At 44.6% G+C, this 20,738-nt stretch overlaps 2 protein-coding genes across 2 annotated transcripts in view; both read left to right on the plus strand.

Moving 5' to 3' along the window:
• Positions 1–2,316, plus strand: part of LOC146350108 (arylsulfatase H-like) — a 39,414-nt gene extending 37,098 nt beyond the window's left edge. Inside the window, exons 10-11 of the mRNA XM_084841768.1 lie at positions 149–270; positions 1,824–2,316. Coding sequence (XP_084697894.1) covers positions 149–270; positions 1,824–2,182 — 481 coding nt within the window. The 3' untranslated portion in view covers positions 2,183–2,316. The remainder of the gene's footprint in view (positions 1–148; positions 271–1,823) is intronic.
• A 1,815-nt stretch (positions 2,317–4,131) lies between these two features.
• Positions 4,132–20,738, plus strand: part of LOC146350109 (arylsulfatase H-like) — a 35,455-nt gene continuing 18,848 nt past the window's right edge. Inside the window, exons 1-5 of the mRNA XM_084845518.1 lie at positions 4,132–4,249; positions 7,367–7,601; positions 11,745–11,885; positions 17,426–17,547; positions 18,607–18,729. Coding sequence (XP_084701644.1) covers positions 4,132–4,249; positions 7,367–7,601; positions 11,745–11,885; positions 17,426–17,547; positions 18,607–18,729 — 739 coding nt within the window. The remainder of the gene's footprint in view (positions 4,250–7,366; positions 7,602–11,744; positions 11,886–17,425; positions 17,548–18,606; positions 18,730–20,738) is intronic.

Raw genomic sequence — 20,738 nt, forward strand, 5'->3', positions numbered from 1 at the left:
TTGTTTTAGACATAAAATAGCAGACCTAACCACTTTTATGTAGTGTGTTACCAATGCCCAGTTGTTTGCCTATTGTTACAATGTGCTGAACTAATCCAAATTCAGTTTATCTAAAGTGATCTGACTGTCATCCTCTTTGTCCCTTTAGGGTAATTGATGGTTGGGATTTAATGCCCTTGCTGCAGGGATTGGTTCAGCACTCAAAGCATGAATTCTTGTTTCACTACTGTGGAATGTATTTACATGCAGCACGATGGCACCAGAAGGATAGTAAGTATAAGGGTTTTCCCCAAAACAAAAATCTATACAAGATATGGTAAAATAATCATTAACAAAACAATGGCTTCACCTGGCCAAATTCCTATTTTCTGAAGGGATGATGTGGGGCTGCCTTTCCCAACCTGGTGCCCTCTGGATGTTTTAGACTTCAACTCCCATCAGCCCAGCCAGCATAGCCAATGGTAAGGAATACTGGGAGTTGTAGTCCAAAAATCTAGAGGGCACCAGGTTGGGGAAGGCTGATGTAGGGATAGAGTATTGGACTAGGAAACTTGAGTTCTTCCAGTTCTTGGTCAATAATGCAGAGGAAGAGAGCTGAAGTCATCTTGCAGGTTTGTTGTGAGGATAATATGTGATAACCCCAGGTACAGCACCCTGTGCTCATTGTAAGAAGGGTGGGATACCAATGCCATGAAGAAGAAATGGATCACTACTTCACAACCTAAAACTGGAGAGGGAACAAGCACATCTAGGCAGTATTTTCCATACCCAAACACAAGTTATTCATATCTTTGGGCATGGCACTTACTCCTGAAAATGCTTCAAGTCTTGAAATCATGATTCCTTCCCTTCTAATCTGCTTGCATGTGAGCGATGTCCACACCTTTTGTCTCTTTACCCTTTTGTTTTCTTTGATTTATGCCTTATTACTCACTTGCCTTTTTCATATCAGAATACAAGTTGAAAAACAGCTTCAGAGCAGATCTGCCAGCAGCAACGGGTTCTAACCTGTCAGTTGACCTGGTTGCCTGGACCATCTGCCCAGGAGTAGGTCACTTGGCAAGGGAAATGCCGCCCTACCATTTCAAATATCAAATCTTGAAGGCATAATGTTTCTCACTGTGTCTGTTACTGCATGGAGCTTACTACTTTTTTAGTGAGGCAGTGCCATCCCTAATATGAAACCTGGAAGCAGATCCTTATCTAGACAACACTGGGGACCAGGCCAGTTGTTTCGGGGCTGATCTGGAACATATCCTATATATATAAAAGGATGATATACATGTAATATTGGAAGGCTGAACTAGGACTTGAATGTGTATCAAGACACTGAGTGGAACAATCACAATGCCAAAGACATGGGATGCCTTCGCTGGCTCACTAAATTCAAATTGTTTTGCATGAATTAACCTAGAGTTTGGACGTCTTGCATTTCAGTAGTAAAGACATGTGGGGACTTAGCATGGTCCGAGACCAGCACAATTAGGGAAAGAGAGCAACGGGAAAAGAAAAAGCTGCAGTGTGAACAGCCACATGGCCATTCTCCTTCAGTCATTCCCATTATGCCAGTTGGAACATGACAAAGATGTGGAAGTGGGGATCTGGCACATAATTCTGTTTTTAAAAAAGAACAGGATTACTCCTGACAGGCAGCATGATGAGATCTGCCCACTTCTGTGGCTGAACACAGGGTGTAGCAGCTAACTGACAAAATTTGCGGTGTAATTTCTTAGCTACACCCAATCTATCAGATTAAGTTCACTGTCTCATGAAATTGTGCATAGTCTGCATTCATCTTAATCATATGGATTCTTTCCCACCAGGTGGAAATGTATGGAAGGCCCATTATGTGACACCAGTTTTTCAGCCAGAGGGATCCGGAGGTTGTTTTGAAATTAAATTTTGCCCGTGTTCTGGAGAGGGTGTGATGCAGCGTGACCCTCCTTTGCTCTTTGACCTCTCCAGAGACCCATCAGAGGCCACGCCTCTGTCACCGGACACTGAGCCCCTGTTCCATGCAGTGCTCGAGAGAATAGCAGAAGCTGTGGAGGAGCACCGCAGGACTCTCACTCCTGTCCCACAGCAGCTTTCTCGCTACAACGTCATGTGGAAACCGTGGCTGCAGCCTTGCTGTGGGACGTTCCCATTCTGTTGGTGTGACAAAGAAAAGGATGGCAAATAAAATGGACCACAGTTTTTCTCTGTGTTGGATGAATTATCTTTCTAGTAAAATAGGAATCTCTTTGGGAAAAAATGTATTATCCCCCTGTCCTGCCAAAACCAAAAACCCTAATAAAAGAAATATTTATTTATTTTATTTATTTATTGCATTTATACCCCGCCTTTTTCCCTCTTGCAAGGAACCCAAGGCAGCTTACGTTATCCTCCTCCTCTCCATTTTATCCTCACAACAACAACCCTGTGAGGTGGGTTGGGCTGAGAGTCTGTGACTGGCCCAAAGTCACCCAGTGAGCTTCTGTGGTCGAGTGGGGGCTAGAACCCGGATCTCCCGGCTCCCAGTCCAACACTCTCGCCACTACACCACACTGGCTCCCACTACACCACACTGTAATAAAAAGGAAACAGAGCTCCAGTAAGTTGTGTTGTCTATATTCTAATTGGTTTATGGGTCACTAGGTTTGAAAGGGAAGCTGTAAGTCACCTAATTCAACCTGCTGTATTGACACAGGTTGTCTTCCACAGCAAATACCCTCAACATTTTGTTCATATCTGCTACATGCAGCAGAACTCAGGGGGACTTCATGGCAGAGCTATATGCAAGACAAATTCAGTAAGAGCAGTGGATAACAGTCAAACTGCACTCCCCTTATTCTGTACTGGAGAAGGTAAAATGAGCTAATTTAATCAACAGGACAATGTTATCCTTTGCCAAATATGGTGGTGCAGTTTACCTAAGCTAAACTCATCCACACAGCTCAGTGAAGCAACCAAGAAAAAACTTTCAGTCATTTTATTGCAAATCCATTTGTATTACCAAACTTCAGTGGTGGCCGTCAAGTATGGTTTGCGGGAGGGAAAGCAAAAAACGCACTTTGTAAAAATTACACTTTGGTAACAAGAAGGCTTCCTCAAAGTCTTCTCAGTGGAACCAATTACCCAGGGAGGTAGTGGGCTCTCCAACACTGGAGGCATTCAAGACGAGGCTGGACAGCCATCTGCCGGGGATGCTCTGACTCGGATTCCTGCACTGAGCAGGGGGTTGGACTTGATGGCCTTGTAGGCCCCTTCCAACCCTACTATTCTAGGATTCTATGACTCTAAAGTATTTCATGACAAACATCTATCAAAAGCACTAACTTCAAGCTAACTTAAAAAAAAAAAAACCCAAACAAACAGCACTTCCTTATCTTTTGTGAAGATGATGTTCAGAGAGAGCAGGAAAAATAACATGGGTAATCTTCATCTTCCCTTTCTCCTTTCCAAGGACATGCTGAACAGTATCTCATCCATTTAACCTATTGGCCCACTTTGCACAGAATAACAACCCCAGTTTGTTTTTAAGCCAGGGTTGTTGCGAATGACTGCTTCCTCTGTAAGCTGGAGTGGCTAAACAACCCCGGCTAAACAACGTTCCATCACTGAGGGTGCTCTCCTATGTGTTGCACCCCCAAACACAGAGGATTATGATCATCCTATGCAGGGCTGGCAGAGCACAGAAGCAATCATTGCCTCTGTGCTCCTCTTGCCCTGCATTTTCACTAGATGGGCAATTCTGCCTGTCTAGCTGGGGATCTGCAGAGGGAAGGAGGCTGGGATGGCCAGAGGATTCTTTGTAAGCCAGCCACCCCGGTCTCATCCTCTGCCCACCCACGGAACTGCCCCCTTTCCCTCCTCTCTGAGCTTGCATTTGCAAGCTCATAGAGGCAGCCAGCATGGTTCTCCCCATGCTGGCTGCAAGAGGAGGGGTGGGGAGCTCAGACCGCTGGGTCTGACCACTGTCTCCAGCCTCAGATCCTGATATCTGAAAATTCCTATGGACCACCCAGACACTGTTGGGCTATAGGCTTGCTCCCTAAATTGTTTAGTATGGTGAGCTCTGGTGTGTTGCGGGAGACACAAACCAGTGTTGGAACCATCACTTTAAAAAAAACAAAAAAATTGGTTGTTGCGATGTGCAAACCACACCTTAATGTCAAAGCTGGGCCTGAATTCCTGTCCTACAGCTCTTCCAACTCCAAGCGTGATTTGTTATTGAAGGGACATGTTGAGGTGGAAAATGATGACATGGGTTTGGAGAAAAACTTACTCTTTTTAGAAAATGAGCCATCCTTTTATCTGTGCACAACCCCTATTCTGGAACTTCACAGCAAAGTGCCTGGGAGCATTTCATGGCATGTAACTTTTCTAGATGTTACACAGAGCTGCTGCCTTATACTAATTTCTCGGCTCCCCACAAATGGTGGCTTGGGGGATTTGTGGCAGTTTCATTTGCAGTCACCAGGTGTTTAGCACCCACATTTTTCAAAGTCTCCATCAATGCACCAGGGTGGTGGTGGGTGGGAATCCACTGGCACCACATTATTTTTATCTTATTTGCACTCAGATTTTCATCAGATATTGTCCCACAGCCTCTATATTCTTTTTGTACATTGGGAAATGGAGACTGCTAAGAGAGAATGCAGAACGTAGCAAAACATTTTTGTTTTAATTGCGGAGGAAGAGATACAAATTTCCCTGTGTCCCCAGATAGTACACTACTCCCATGAGTATATCATTCATGTGAGCACTTATTTCATTTGTGTGATTAAGCTGGTTGCAGTGAGAACTGTGCCAGCTCTCAGCCCAGCTAGTAAGAGTTAGTTTTATGTGACCCTTTTTTACAGACAGCCTGAGTTGAGCAAGTGTCTATTGCTTGGAAGTGAACTGCGGCTACCCAAAAATACGGTAGGAGTTTCTACATAATCAGGGCACTCCCGGGATGAAGGCGGCCACTTATGAATCACCAAAAAAAGATGCAATACTAAAAAAAAGAACAAAAGGTACAAATCTGCATAATATTTGCATATGCTAATTTATATGTATCAATGCAAACTAATACATTCTTATAATTTGAATTGAAATACAATAGCAAATCTCACCATACTGTGGAAGACTGTGACCAAGTGACCTGTGTGCCAGCTTGTTCAGGTGCTAACTGTTGATGCCAAACAGTTCCTATGGTTCTTAGGCCCTGGAGATCTACTACTACTCAGAGGAGACAATACTGGGCTAAATGGACAAACAGGCCAATCTGGCACAGCTGCCTGTCTTTCTGTGCCAGTGCACATAAAATTGTCTCCACGATATAAAAACAGATTGTTGTGCACATGATTAATGTTGCATTTGGATAAGTTCATGCAATCATTTATGACAGGGAGAAGCCCTACACTAAGTGCAGGGTTTTGTTCCAAGAGGTGGATGTTTCCATGCCATGGCCAGAATTGTAGTTAGGGATTTCCTGAAGGAAAGTCAGGTGGGATGGAGGGGGGAGGGTGATATTCCAAAGAAAACTTCAGCATAGGAAAATGACCAGGAAAAGCCTCCACTTGAAGACTCCCCCCACCACCTGTTATAAATGCTTGTAGAAAGTCCACCCATACAAAATTTCATTTTGTTTGGATGCACTACATGACAGTAAACTGAGGCCCAGTCCAGACAAGACTGACACTCTACTAGTGGATGGCTCCTCTGTCTGGTTGTGTGAAGTTCAACTGGCTCTGGACGGAGTCACAATCCCCTGAAGGAGCAGATGCACAGCTTGGGGGTACTCCTGGATCTATCATTGTCATTGGAGGCTCAGATGGCCTCTGTGGCACAGAGTGCCTTCTAGCAGCTCTGGGTGATAACTCAGTGGTGAGCCTATCTGGGTGGGGATAGCCTAGTATCTCTAGTAACCTCTAGGTTAGATTACTGCAATGCACTGGACTGCCTTTGAAGTCAGTTCTGAAAGGCAGCCAGCGCAGAATTTGGCAGCAAGGTTGTTTACTGTGACTAGGTGATGCAAACATACAAGTCCAGTCCTGCCTCACCTGCACTGGTTGCCAATTGGTTTCTGGGGCAAATTCAAAGTGCTGATAACCTGTACAGTCTACATGGCTCTGGACCCCAATACTTCAAGGACCACCTCACACCATATGAACTTGCCCAGTCTCTGAGGTCAGCTTCAGAGGTCCTTCTCTGTGTGCCCCCCCCCCCAAGAGAAGCTCGGGGGGTGTCAGTTCAGGAATGGGCCTTTTCTATGATAGCCCATGCCTATGGAACACTCTCACCAAGGAAGCTCATCTGGCACCAACAATGTCATCTTTTCAGCACCAAAGATGTACTTATTTCCCCAGATATTTGGACGTTAGTTGTAGCCCAATTGTTGTGGGCCGCTTTTGTGGTGTTTATTCTAGGCTGTAAGCGGGGAGCAGTTTTGTGTATTTGTGGATTATCACTTCTCACATTGAATTGTCTTCATGGCATTTATTTTTATTGGTATAACTGTACTGATTATGGCTTATATTGATTCCCCCCCCCCCGTTATATTAATCATGGATTTCTGTATTGTGTGTGTATGTCACTTTGAGACAGCTTTTTGCAGTGCGAATAAAGACTGTTTTATTCAAGAAGGCCTTTGGCCTGCAGGTGGGGCTGTTTTAGGGGCTGTTTTTCTAATAGTTATTTTTTTATTCTGTCATGCTTATGTTTTTATTGTATTTTAATGGATTGTTTTAATCAATTTTAATTGTCCCTGTAAGAGAGCAATCCTAGGCCCCTCAGACCATGCTGGGGTGGGGGGATAGGATAGTTCGGTTTCCTGGCTCTGAGGCCCGAGACCAGACTCCAACCTTGGAGCCAGGAAACTGCACTCCCAACCCCTGCCTCCTCGTAGCCAGCACAAAGAGAACTGCACTGGCTACCTCTCCATACTCAGAGAAAGGGAAAAGGGGGCATTCCCAGGGGCGGGAAGAGGGAGACTGGGGTGGCTGCGATATGACATATGCTATGGCCTCTCCAGCCTCTTTCTCTCCTGCTCCAAGGCACCACTGCTAGAAGGGTGAAATCACCCATCCAGCAGAAATGCAGGGTGGCTGGGCCACGGAGGTGAAGATCACCTCTGCTGTCTTCCTGCCCTGCATTGGATATGAAGCAGCCTCCAAGTTCAGAGGCTACCCACACAATCCACATAGGACTGCATCCTAAGCTGCCTTGAGTACAGCTTGGTAGAAAGGTGCAGTATAGATCAAATAAAGAAATAAATATTTTTTAAAACATGGGCTCACTAGGAAACACTAGTAGGAAGCCCATGTGGAGAGCTACCCTGCCAAGGAGCTGCCAAGGAACTGTTGGTGTCATACCCCTGCTGGAAGACTCCTCCACACAGGAAGAGGTGTAGGACCAGGAACCACCTGCCACCAGCAATGCTCAGGATTTGCCAGTAGACCAGGAGGAGCCCAGGCCCTCAGGGACAACTGCCATAAGGACATCACCTATGGAGGACAAGGACTCTGGCTCAGAGGTGGAGGCAGAGAAACCCCCAAGCCTTCCAGAGAGACGCCACTTGAAAGACAGGAACTCAAGAGTGCTAGACTGAGCCAGAGACCTCCTGCTGAAAAAAGGTACATAGTGAGTTTGCTCACAAAGAGGACCTTTTCAGCTGCAGGCTGCAGCCACTAACAGTTCATAGCTGAGGCTTAGGTGTGGCTTTGATAGCACCTGCATAAAAACAGTAGTGTAAGGCTCAGAGAATTGCTGGAAACAACATTAACCAGACCTGCCTGAATCCAGCTTCTCTTGCTGTGGCTAATTCCTAGTGTGAGTACTTCTGGACTGAACTCTATCCTTCTCCCTGCTCCTTCTCTGCTGTGTTGCCTGTTTCCTGGACTGGACCGGACTTACTCTCCTTCTGCTTGCTTCTTGTTTGTTGTGTTGCCTTGGAACCTGTTTGCCTGTGATCTGGATTGTTGAGACTTTAGCTGATTGCCGTATGGAACTCATGGACCTGTGAACCTGTAACTGTTAGGCTCAGACTCTGGAAATAAGATAGTTTGATGGGTTATAGGAGACTTATTTTTCTGGGAAACAGGGCATGGGTCTCTCTTCATGTGTTCTGTGTGGTAGTGGTGGCAGCACCTGGAGGGGGTGGAATTCATAGGTTAGGGTGAGATGGTGTTTGGGAAGAAGAGGAAAATGATAGGATGAATTTGGAGAATTTCCATATAGACTAGCCATGCTCATACGTTTGCAGAATCCTTGTAGCGGACATTAACAGTAAGTGCCTAAGAGCATTTAATTGCACATAAGTTTACTAGAACTTACACAGGACTGGAAAACATTGTCCTCTTGTGTTAAACTTCTCCATTTCCAATAAGATGGTGGTTTGAGGTGGGGAGTATGGGAATCATCTGATATCATTGTTACTGCTACAATACAAAGGTTGAGATTTCTTAGAATGTCCATTTCTTTAAGTCTCCTTCTCCTGTACTAAGAATGCAGAACTGCAACACCAGGACCCAAATCTGGCCCACCAGGGTACCAATACAGCAATCCAAGGTTCCCTAGAAAGCCACATCCCCTTGCTCACACCCTTTCCCTCAACCATTGGCTGTTTGGTGGCTTTTGTACAGTTTTTCTCCATTTGAAAAAGTTGAAATGTCTCTCCTAAGGCTTAGAGCATCTCTACACCAGCCTAAAATCCCGCATTGAAAATGGGGCTTTCTGCTTCCATTCTAAATGCAGGATCATGGTGGACTTCCTCTACACGTGCGTCCTTCCTGCCCCCTGCCTTCCCTCTTCCTTCCCCCCCTTATCTGAGTCACTGATATGTTTCATTATACAGCTGCTAGATGGCACTGTGGTCTAGCTCCTCTCATTGCGGGTTTTCCTCTTTGCACAAGGGAACTCAAGCGCTGTAATTTGATAGTGTATTATCTCTGATCTATTTTAAAAATGGAATAAAGGTCATTTAGTACAGAAGACACCCTGGAGGTTGACGACATCATCTAAAGGACTGGCAAACTTCCATGAGTGACCAATCTCAATAGCAGGATAAAAGCCCCGTGTGAAGAAGCCCTGAGTGACTGGCAGTAAAAACTGTCAGTTAAAATATGCTGGTTTGGGCCCTGCCCCCACTGCCTTCTAGTTTGTCCACCACTAGAAGGTATCCCTGAGAGCTTCCCCAAAATTGAATGTGATCCTTGGAGCAGAAGACCATCAACATCACTGCTATAAGGAGTCAACTGCAAAAGCACTTGGCAAAGGCACCATGGTGATGGCACCCTCTCTCTGATGTGCGTCCCTTCTCTCCTCTCTGACTTAAGTAAAGGAGCTAATAATCAAGGCTTGGGAAAGGTTGAAAGTTTGTTTTGGTGACCATTATTTATTATTATTTTATTTAATTGCATTTATACCCCGCCTTTTTTCCTCTTGCAAGGAACCCAAGGCGGCTTACATTATCCTCCTCCTCTCCATTTTATCCTCACAACAACAACCCTGTGAGGTGGGTTGGGCTGAGAGTCTGTGACTGGCCCAAAGTCACCCAGTGAGCTTCCATGGCCGAGTGGGGACTAGAACCTGGATCTCCCAGCTCCTAGTCCAACACTCTTGCCACTACACCACACTGGCTCTAACATAAATTATAAAGTTTAGGTGACTAGCATAAATTCTAAACTATTTGTAATACAAATAGTTGGGGAAGTGACTCTGAAAGTTTGGGAGCAGACGGAATTATTTTAATTAGGGATTCCAAACTAAAAATGAAGGGGAGGGAGGAGGCATACAAGCTAAGCTTGTTTTTTTAATCAAATCACAGCAAATATTTCCAATTCCAATGCGTGAAACTGTTGATCTGAATTGTAAAGACATTAAAAAACAATAAATAAAGCTAAGCATGAGTGAAGAAAAACAATGTGAAGGACAGCGCTGTATAATTTCTCTCCCATTCTCCGACAGACGACCAGTTTAAAAGAACAGAGCAAGCGTTCTGAAATGGTGACAGTTCTTTGTAAGCTCATTTAGCCTATCATTAGAAATTCAGAGGTTGCAGAAGAGCTGGCAGGAATGCCTTTCTTAAACAAATGGTCGACGTGTTTAATATGCATCTTTATTCAGAAGTAAACGTGCATAGGCTTGCAACTTAGTTTGTAGAAGAGTTGAAAGTTAGGAAGTTGTATAACTGGAACAGAGGAAGTTTTCCACTTCCGTCTCTTTTTAAAAAACACACAAAAAGCACTTTTTGGGCCAGTCTGGAAGTCCTAAATGTAAGCCAGGAAAAGAATCTTTTCAGTCACCTTTAAGAAAGTTCAGGAAAGCAAGGGGGATGTTAAGCAAAAACCAATACATTTAATAATCAGGGAGTAAATATATCCAAACACTGATTATTTCAGGAATAACATGCAAGAAGGGTAGATCACTTACTCCTGGCACATTGATGCATATTCCTGAATTGATTGGGTGTAGCAGCAAGTAAAACTGCTATAACTGCCAATAGAGTAGCTGGGATACCTAAAGGTGATCACTTTAGCTTTTAAACATTCCAAGGATGGACTTCGTACACTGCTATCTAGCAAGTCATGACCATTTTTAACAGAAGGGTCAATAAACCCAGCAATTTGGCACTTGTATTACACAATCTGAGGGTAGAGACAAACCTAGGCAGAGAGATGCCAAAAAAGGAGGGAAGAGGGCGGTGGCGGCGGTGGTGGCGGCGGCGGGGGGGGGGGGGGCTAGCTGTATCACCTCCTAACACCTGGTGATTTTTTAAGTTGTGTGAAGGATGTAGCAGGTGCTTAAGATTTCTCCAGCATGCCATTGAAGGAAGAGGAGCCTGGCTGCTTCTGAGGTAGTGTTTGAGTGCTTCTTCTGTGAATGCTCAAAGATTTATGGGCCAGGTTTCTTTAGGATGGAGAGCTGAGGTGGCATGGGGGTCATTTTTGTATGTAGAGTAATGGCTTCTGTGGTAGCTCTCAGCTCCTGGCTCACACTAAGGAGTTCTAAGGAAGAGAGTTGTTGTTGCTGTAAGCATGTTGATAGCTGACCCACAGAGATTACCAATAGAATCATCTTGCTACATATCTCCAGCCAGTGCATAATAAATCCTCCTTACCTCTTGGCATGATGACACAAATAACAAAGCTACCCCAGCGTGAAAGAGCCTTTTAGTGAAACTGTTCCTTGCGACAGCAGACAATTTTTTTTTCCTAAGTGTGAAATGTTTGGAGTTTTCCAAACAAGGTAGACTCTCTGCCAGTTTACAGCCATTGGTTTTGCACTAGCCTACTCTTAATTATGCATGTTTTGTATTACAGATATTGAACTTATCAGGCATACAAACATGGAAAAGACTACCAAAGGCTTACTGGTTTTTCCCTTTGTAAATTGGAGGTTGGTATAAGTGTGTAATTAACCAATGACTTATGGGGACGCACACTTTGTGTGAGCCACTTCTGCTTTGCAGAAACAACCAACGAACACCCCATTAGTAGATTGTTAGCATGACGTCTGAACCCAGTCACTTTGGGTTGTTTGTGTATTAAACAACCCAAAATTAACCTATGATTGTTGCCACCAAATGCCGCCACGATGTACAAACAACGCCCCCCCCCCCCATGTGTGTGGAAAGCTGTGACATCCCCAAGAAAACGTCAGCATAGGAGGCAAACAAGAGAAATCCTCCATGTGGTGATTTTCTCATATTTTGATTGTAGATAATCTACCCTTGAAAAGTTCTAATCCACCTGAAGATCTTGCTCTTATTCATCTAGATGCAGTCCAGCTATTTTGCTAGTTTCCGTCTTATTTCCCCAAACATACGGAGCGAATGTTTCAAGACCCAACATTTTGCTGATGATGGCAGATGATCTTGGGTATGGGGATTTGGGATGCTTTGGAAATGACACCATGAGGTAAGTGTACCCTTAAAAGTGAGCTCCCCTTCATGGATCACTGCCTTGTTGTGGCGAAGGGGCTTGCGTAACTCAATGAAGCCATAAGCTATGCCGTGCAGGGCCACCCAAGACGGACAGGTCATGGCAGAGAGTTCTCACAAAATGTGGTCCACTGGAGAAGGAAATGGCAACCCACTCCAGTATTCTTGCCAAGAAAACCCCATGGAACGTATCACAAGGCTAAAAGATATGACGCCGGAAGATGAGCCCCTCAGGTCGGAAGGTGTCCAATATGCTACTGGGGAAGAGCAGAGGGTATTTCCAAGTAGCGCCAGAAAGAGTGAAGCGGCTGGGCCAAACCCGAAAGGACACTCAGCTGTGGATGTGTCTGGCGGTGAAAAGAAAATCCGATGCTGTAAAGAACAATATTGTTTAGGAACCTGGAATGTCAGATCAATGAATCAAGGTAAGCTGGAGGTGGTCAAACATGAGATGGCAAGATTGAACATCGACATCTTGGGAATCAGCGAACTAAAATGGACAGGCATGGGCGAATTTAATTCAGGTGACCATCATATCTACTATTGTGGGCAATAATCCCTTAGAAGAAATGGAGTAGCACTCATAGTCAACAAAAGGGTGGGAAAAGCAGTACTGGGGTACAATCTTAAAAATGATAGAATGATCTCAGTACGAATCCAAGGCAAACCATTCAACATCACAGTAATTCAAGTATATGCCCCAACCACTGAGGCCGAAGAAGCTGAGGTTGATCGGTTCTATGAAGACCTACAACACCTTCTAGAACTAACACCAAAAAAAGATGTCCTCTTCATCATAGGGGAATGGAATGCTAAAGTAGGAAGTCAAGAAATCACCGGGATAACAGGCAGGCATGGCCTTGGTGTACAAAATGAAGCAGGACAAAAGCTAATAGAGTTTTGCCAAGAGAACACGCTGATCATAGCAAACACTCTTTTCCAACAGCACAAGAGGCGACTCTACACATGGACGTCACCAGATGGTCAATATCGAAATCAGATTGATTATGTCCTTTGCAGCCAAAGATGGAGAAGCTCCATACAGTCAGTCAAAACAAGACCTGGAGCTGACTGTGGCTCAGATCATGAGCTGCTTATTGCAAAATTTCGGCTTAAATTGAAGAACGTCGGGAAAACCACTAAACCATACAGGTATGACCTAAATCATATCCCTGATGAATATACAGTGGAGGTGAGGAATAGATTTCAGGGATTAGACCTGATAGACAGAGTGCCTGAGGAACTATGGACGGAGGTCCGTAACATTGTTCAGGAGGCAGCAACGAAATCCATCCCAAAGAAAAAGAAATGCAAGAAAGCCAAGTGGCTGTCTGATGAGGCTTTACAAGTAGCTCACGAAAGAAGGGAAGCGAAAAGCAAGGGAGAAAGGGGAAGATATACCCAACTGAATGCAGAGTTCCAGAGAATAGCAAGGAGAGACAAGAAGGCCTTCTTAAATGAACAATGCAAAGAAATCGAGGAAAACAACAGAATGGGAAAGACTAGAGATCTCTTCAAGAAAATCGGAGATCTCAAGGGAACGTTTTGTGCAAAGACGGGCATGATAAAGGACAAAGAAGGCAGGGACCTAACAGAAGCAGATGAGATTAAGAAGAGGTGGCAAGAATACACAGAAGAACTATACAGGAAAGATCTGAATGTCCCTGATAGCCATGAGAGTGCGGTCACTGAACTTGAGCCGGACATCCTAGAGAGTGAAGTCAAGTGGGCCTTAGGAAGCATTAGTAACAACAAAGCTAGCGGAGATGACAGTATTCCAGCCGAGCTATTTAAAATCCTAAAAGATGATGCTGTTAAAGTGCTGCATTCAATATGCCAACAAATCTGGAACACTCAACAGTGGCCACAAGACTGGAAAAGGTCAGTTTACATTCCAATTCCAAAGAAGGGCAACGCCAAAGAGTGTTCAAACTACCGCACAATTGCGCTCATTTCACATGCCAGCAAGGTGATGCTCAAAATCCTACAAGCTAGGCTTCAGCAGTATGCGAACCGAGAACTACTGGAAGTACAAGCTGGGTTTAGAAGAGGCAGAGGAACTAGAGATCAAATCGCCAACATTCGCTGCATCATGGAGAAAGCAAGAGAATTCCAGAAAAACGTCTATTTCTGCTTCATTGACTACGCTAAAGCCTTTGATTGTGTGGATCACAACAAACTGTGGCAAATTCTTAAAGTGATGGGAGTACCAGACCACCTTACCTGTCTCCTGAGAAACCTGTACGAGGGTCAAGAAGCAACAGTAAGAACCAGACATGGAACAACCGATTGGTTCAAAATTGGGAAAGGAGTACGACAAGGCTGCATATTGTCACCCTGCTTATTTAACTTATATGCAGAGTACATCATGAGAAATGCCGGGTTGGATGAATCAGAGGTCGGAATTAAGATTGCCGGGAGAATTATCAACAACCTCCTATATGCAGACGATACCACCCTAATGGCAGAAAGCGAAGAGGATCTCAAGAGCCTCTTGTTGAGGGTGAAAGAGGAGAGTGCAAAAGCTGGTTTGAAACTCAACATTAAAAAAACGAAGATCATGGCATCTGGCCCTATCACTTCCTGGCATATAGAAGGGGAAGAAATGGAAGCAGTGACAGATTTTACTTTCTTGGGCTCCAAGATCACCGCGGATGGTGACTGTAGCCATGAAATTAAAAGACGCTTGCTCCTTGGGAGGAAAGCTATGGCAAACCTAGACAGCATAGTAAGAAGCAGAGACATCACCTTGCCGACAAAGGTCCGTCTAATCAAAGCTATGGTTTTCCCAGTAGTAATGTATGGCTGTGAGAGCTGGACTATAAGGAAGGCTGAGCGCCGAAGAATTGATGCTTTCGAACTGTGGTGCTGGAGAAGACTCTTACGAGTCCCCTGGACTGCAAGGAGGTCAAATCAGTCCATCCTAAAGGAAATCAACCCTGACTGCTCATTGGAAGGACAGATAATGAAGCTGAAGCTCCAATATTTTGGCCACCTAATGCGAAGAGAAAACTCCCTGGAAAAGACCCTGATGCTGGGAAAGACTGAAGGCAAAAGGAGAAGGGGATGGCAGAGGATGAGATGGCTAGATAGCATCACAGATGCAATGAATATGAACTTGAGCACGCTCCGGGAGAGAGCGCAGGAGAGGAAGGCCTGGCGTGCTATGGTCCATGGGGTCACGAAGAGTCGGACACGACTGAACGACTGAACAACAACAACAACAACAAAAGTGAGCTAGGTCTATTCTCTTGGTCTCTCAAAAGAGTAACCCTTAGGTACAGGAAATATCCAAAGATTTCTAATGGGAGTATAGTGGGAAAACTGCATTGAAACTAAGGGCACTTTGAAGGGAAGCAAGGTAGTATAGGAAATATCCCATTGCAATGTAGAGAATCAAAGAAGGCACTGAAATTAAATCTGTGCTACAATTAATGTAGCTATATATGACAACTCAGTGGCTGAGGGCATTTCATCCATGAAGCTTAAATTAGGATTGTAATGTGAATGTAAATTTCTATTCAACATTTAAAAAAATTACAGTACAAATGCCTTTATTTGGAAGAAAATACAAAATGCCACCTCAAAAAACAAAAAAACAAAAAGCACATGCCAGAAATCCTGAAGACAGCAGAGAGAATGAATGGCGTCATCGGAGGACAGTCAAAAGTTTCTGGAAGAAAAGCAAAGATTTGCAGAATTCAGGCTACACCAATAAATAATAGTGAGTTGGTTAAGTTGTCCAGTTGTGTCTTTCCAGAAAGACCTGAGAAGCCAGTGGTTGAATCATTGAATGCCACTTACTGTTCAGGTAATACTTCTTTTTGGTAGCCCTGTTCAACTTTGCCACCTAGTGGCAGCAACGAGCCTGCATTTTGTAGTGGCTAAAAATTGACTTGCAAAGGCTTATCAGCCAGACAACATAATATTTTCTAAAAGGGAATTGTATTTTCAGCTCATGTCACTCAATTTATTTATTTTTAATTGCAGGATATTATCTAATGGCTTCATGAGATCTAGAATTGTTACTATTGATTATTCATACATTACTATCTTAATTAGATTAGTATATGATAGTAGATTATCTTTATTTCTACCCCTCCAGTATTGACCAACTGCAAAATAGAAGTTACACTTTGCTTTGGTCACTTTCACATTAGCAGTTTAGTTTGGAGTTGCCATCTACATCCACTTTTTTAATGGAGAATCTAAACAGTGTCATTACCAACTGGTTGCATTACAGTATTCTCTGCTATCTTCCCATATTTTTCTAGATCTGATTTGTGATGTTTTTAAACACTTAAAATCACAATTGCAGTGCCAGTGTGTCCAGTGTAAACTGCCAAAACATTATCAAACTTTTAATGCAGATCATGCCTTTAATTGGTTTCATCCTCCTTGTACCTTCTGCCCCTTTTACTATGTGGCATCAGCATTACCGATGAGTAGCCTCAGGGTAAGTCATCTCACTACAAAAGAAAGAAAAGTAAAAAGAGGGAATTAATATTTAATGTGCTCCCCCTAGGGAACAGGAATTGAGTAACTAAGGTAGCAATCCTATTGCCAGTAGTCAGCAGCTAGTCAGCAGCTAGTCAGTGTGCCCGGAGAACTGACCTTCCCCACTTTCTGCACTGGGTCACAGGCAGCACAGAACAGCCCTGAGGTCTGTGCTCCAAAGAGGAGCATGGAGCAGCCAAAATGGAGCGTTCTGGGGCAGGGAAGGCAGAAATGCCGGTACAACACATCCTATGTGTCGTCCAGCAGCCTCCTCCCTCGCTCTGCCGAAATCGGCTGTCTAGCCGCAAATGCAGGGCAGGGGAAACACGGAGGGAACGATCCCCTCTGCACTTCTCCTGCCCTGCATTGGATAGGCAGTCATCTCTAAGTTCAGAGGTGGCTGCATATCCCCATAGGATTATGCCCTTAGGTGCAATTAAAAGGCCATGTATCAGTAACACTGCTGCTACACTGAATGGGAAGCAATAAAACAGGTGGAAACCACTAATTAACAATGATGGGGCTCTTCTTGAATGGGACTTTCTGAGTCAGCATTGTAGAAGACTCTTGGCCATAGGCAGACTGGCGGTTAGTATAGCACTACATTAAGAACTATGTGGATCCACCACTTCTAATACTGCTTCGGGCCCTAATCTGGAAGCAACCTTTATATATCTGTTGCTGAAACAAAAGGTTTCCTGCAGATAAGTCTGAAGATTTATTTATTTATTTATTTATTACATCTATCTCCCACCATTTTTCCTCTTTAAGAAACCCAAAGCAGCATACATAATCCTCCTCTCCATTTTATCCTTGTAACAACCCTGTGAGGTAGGTTGGGTTGAGAGTTTGTGACTGGCCGAAAGCCACCCAGTGAGCTTCCATGGCTGAGTGGGGACTAGAACCCGGATCTCCCGGCTCCCAGTCCAACACTCTCGCCACTACACCACACTGGCTCTCCAGAAGATGTTACTTAATCATACTAATGTATCATTTTGTTTCTCCATCTTAACATCTTAGGACACCTAATATTGACCAGCTAGCAAAGGAAGGAGTGAGGCTTACTCAGCACATTGCTGCAGCCTCACTTTGCACCCCAAGCAGAGCAGCTTTCCTGACCGGCAGATACCCGATCAGATCAGGTAGGCACCCCCTTCAGTGGCTGACAGATGTAGATGTACAGAAAGGGAGATGGGGACCCACCAGTGGTGCACAGAGAACAAGCATTAGCTTCAGCCATAAGCAGCTCTGGTGTAGACCCTGGGAGTAGCACACACATAGACACACACCCCTTCTGTGCCACAGTTGTGCTGCCATGTTTCTGCATCACAGGCTTTAACATGGCAAAGCCACCATGCCCCCTGGTTAGCCCTCAAGCGGCACATGGCTTCCGTAGACCCTGTGCAGCCTGGCAGTCCCATGCTAAGGGAGCCAGAACTGCCAGAATTTATGCCAGAACCTCTCACTGAAGGAGGTGAGCAGGGTCCATTTACATTCCAGAGGTTGGGAGGCAGAGCCCTAGCCACAAGGGGAACTGGGGGGCATAGCCCTCTCAGAATATTCTTGGCACATTCCCTGAATTTTCAGCTTTTATTTCCCAAATGCTCAGTAAAGAGTAACCCTATTCTAGCCTTTTAGACTGACAAATGAGTGCAAAGCCACTAGACAATTATCAATGCTATAAAACTAAATTTTAAATCTTACTATAAACACACAAAACCAGGGGTGAGTGGAAGGTAAACTTCTAGATGTTTTGGACTTCATCTCCCAGAAGCCCCTGCTGACATGCCCAGTGCTCAGGGATGCTGGACATTGGAGGTCTAAACATCCGAAGACCTACTTTCTGTCCACTTCTGCACTGAACTGCATGTATTTCCATTCTGGGTTCTCTGCGCTGCAATATTCCCTGGCTCACCTGCCAGTGGACACTTAGATGCCCTTCCCCACAACATTTCCATTGCAAAGTGATGAAGGGATTGTGTAGGGTGAGCCTACAGTGCCCTCCAGCATGCAGAAAGGCCTGATAACGTTATCAGTTCATTGGTTGCTAGGGTTACTGTGAGACAGTCTTCACACACTTCTCTATCACCTCACAGCTTCCTGAAAACAGATCTAGTCCCTCTCCACCCCACCCCATAAGCATGGGTAAAAGTAGGTGAAGATGGAAATGGGGCTAATTTTTCCTCTCATTCATATTTTAGGTATGGCAGCCACAAAAAAGTTGCGTGTCTTCAAATGGGCTGGTGGCTCCGGAGGGCTACCCACAAATGAAACAACATTTGCAAAGTTATTACAGCAGCAAGGTTATACCACTGGCCTAATAGGTACAGTATGCAGATGCGTTTCAGCCACCGTGGCTTCTTTTCCCTGCCCCATGCATGCCACTCACACACCCGCCATTTCCCTAATTACCCTCATCACAGTGCACGTTGCCTTGTCATCTGAACCCAGAGACGTGTGTGGCGGGGTGGCTTCCAAACCACCCTGTAACCCCTACAACAAGCCATGGGTTACACAGAGTGGGCTGGAAGCCACCCCCGCCGTGCACCTTGCCAGGTTTGGACAACATGGCAACCTGCACTGAGCATAATTAAGGAAATGGTGGCTGCACAAGCAGTCCATATAGGGCAGGGAAAAGAAGCCACTGTGGCTTCTTTTCCCCAATGATTGCCTGAACCTAGCCATTGTGTTTCATTGCTGTTACCATTTACCAGGCTTCAGGGGTTGACCTGAAACTTCAAGGTCTGAGTCTTGTTCTCAGGGTTTCCAGCTGAGAGAGTTAAACCTCAGGGTCAGCAGCCAGAATTAAAGGGATCAGCTCCTTTCCACAGGGCCCATTCCAGCCTTCTTCCCACTTTTCAGCATGCTCTCCCGGTCCTAGTATCTCTCTTCCTCTTTCTCTCTCTTTACAGGACAGAGTAAGTGAGGGGTGGGCATCAGCATAGGCATAATAAACCTCTCTTGCTAACATATGGGAATGACTGAAGTAATTTTGTGCTAGGAGTCAGCTAGGAGAGGTGTGAGATCTCTCTTTTAACCATGAAGTGCCTCAGGTTCTGTCTACTGCTGTAAGAGGTGCCACCCCTAAGCTCCCAGACTCAACCGCTGAGTCTCTGGGTGTGACCCTCAGGAGACTATGTAACCCTACAACTACATGGAAATTGATTTCATATTCTTGAAGCTCTATCACTGTTCAGCTATATATGCGGTAAGTAGTGCAATACTTTATAACAGGGATGGCAAACTCTCCTGTTCCTCTTGCAAGGCTGTTCTCTCCTCTCATCAGGGGCAAAGACTAGTGTGTTTTCCCCCTTACTGTCTGAGCTCCTTAACCTGTGGTCAGGTTCTATAGTAAAGCCTCTGAGTAGATATAGGTGTAGTGCCCAAACATTTCTCTGGGCCTTACAAACATATCATGTGAACCTTCCTTCCCTCTGTAATTCCTGGTATGCTTTGAAAAAATGACAAGAAAGGGCTTTGTTTTGAAAGAGGCATGTCATGTGTTGATCGGTGTCCTTTAACTTTTTTTTAGCTCCCTTTGTTTAAGCTCCTTATGTTTCTGCCTGAGGGATTTGTATTTATTGCCAGATGTGGTGAATGTGCATAATTACACATGATTGCACTAGTACTACTCCCTATCCATGATTAGGTACTATTCTCTATCCTTGGGATCTAGTATCAGTTATTCTATGCACTCTGGAAACCAGACCCATTTATTCACATATGTTGTGAGGCCTAGAAATCCTGTCAACAGCACAGGCTTTCACTGTCCCTGGTATCTCAGCGTCCATGATTATTATGGTGCTTGTCCCATCTTCCTGCAACCTATCACTTGCCACACAGTGACCTGGTTTGCATCTGGGTAATTTAACTCACAATGAGCTGTGATGTGTGTGCCACCAGTATGAATATGTAATGGTTGTCCGAACCCAGCCATTGGGGATTATGTGAGGGTTAAACAACTTCGTTTAGTAGTAGTCGTGCAAACCGGCACCATGTTGGCTTCTCTTGACAAGTACAGGAAATGCAAGGAGGAACCCTCTCATAAGAGTATGTTTAATAGGGAGAAATTTTCCTATACAGAATGTTGCCAATCTTATAACTTGACAGGTTTCCATGCCGCATTTAAAGTGCTGAGTTTAACCTTTAACATTCGACCCTAATTAGATACTTTAAGGATGGTCTCTCCCATATGAATCTATCAATATATTGAGATCCCCTTCAATAACCTTTAACCATAAGGCTTTGTGGTGAAATACAGTGACTGGTTACAGGGGACAGGTGTAAGGGAGGAAACCACAGGCTAAATGTCCAGGGCATCTGGTATGAAGTA

The sequence above is a fragment of the Heloderma suspectum genome, chromosome 3, assembly GCF_057233095.1.
Source record: "Heloderma suspectum isolate Gila_16-S chromosome 3, 16-S_ref, whole genome shotgun sequence".
NCBI lineage: Eukaryota > Metazoa > Chordata > Lepidosauria > Squamata > Helodermatidae > Heloderma > Heloderma suspectum.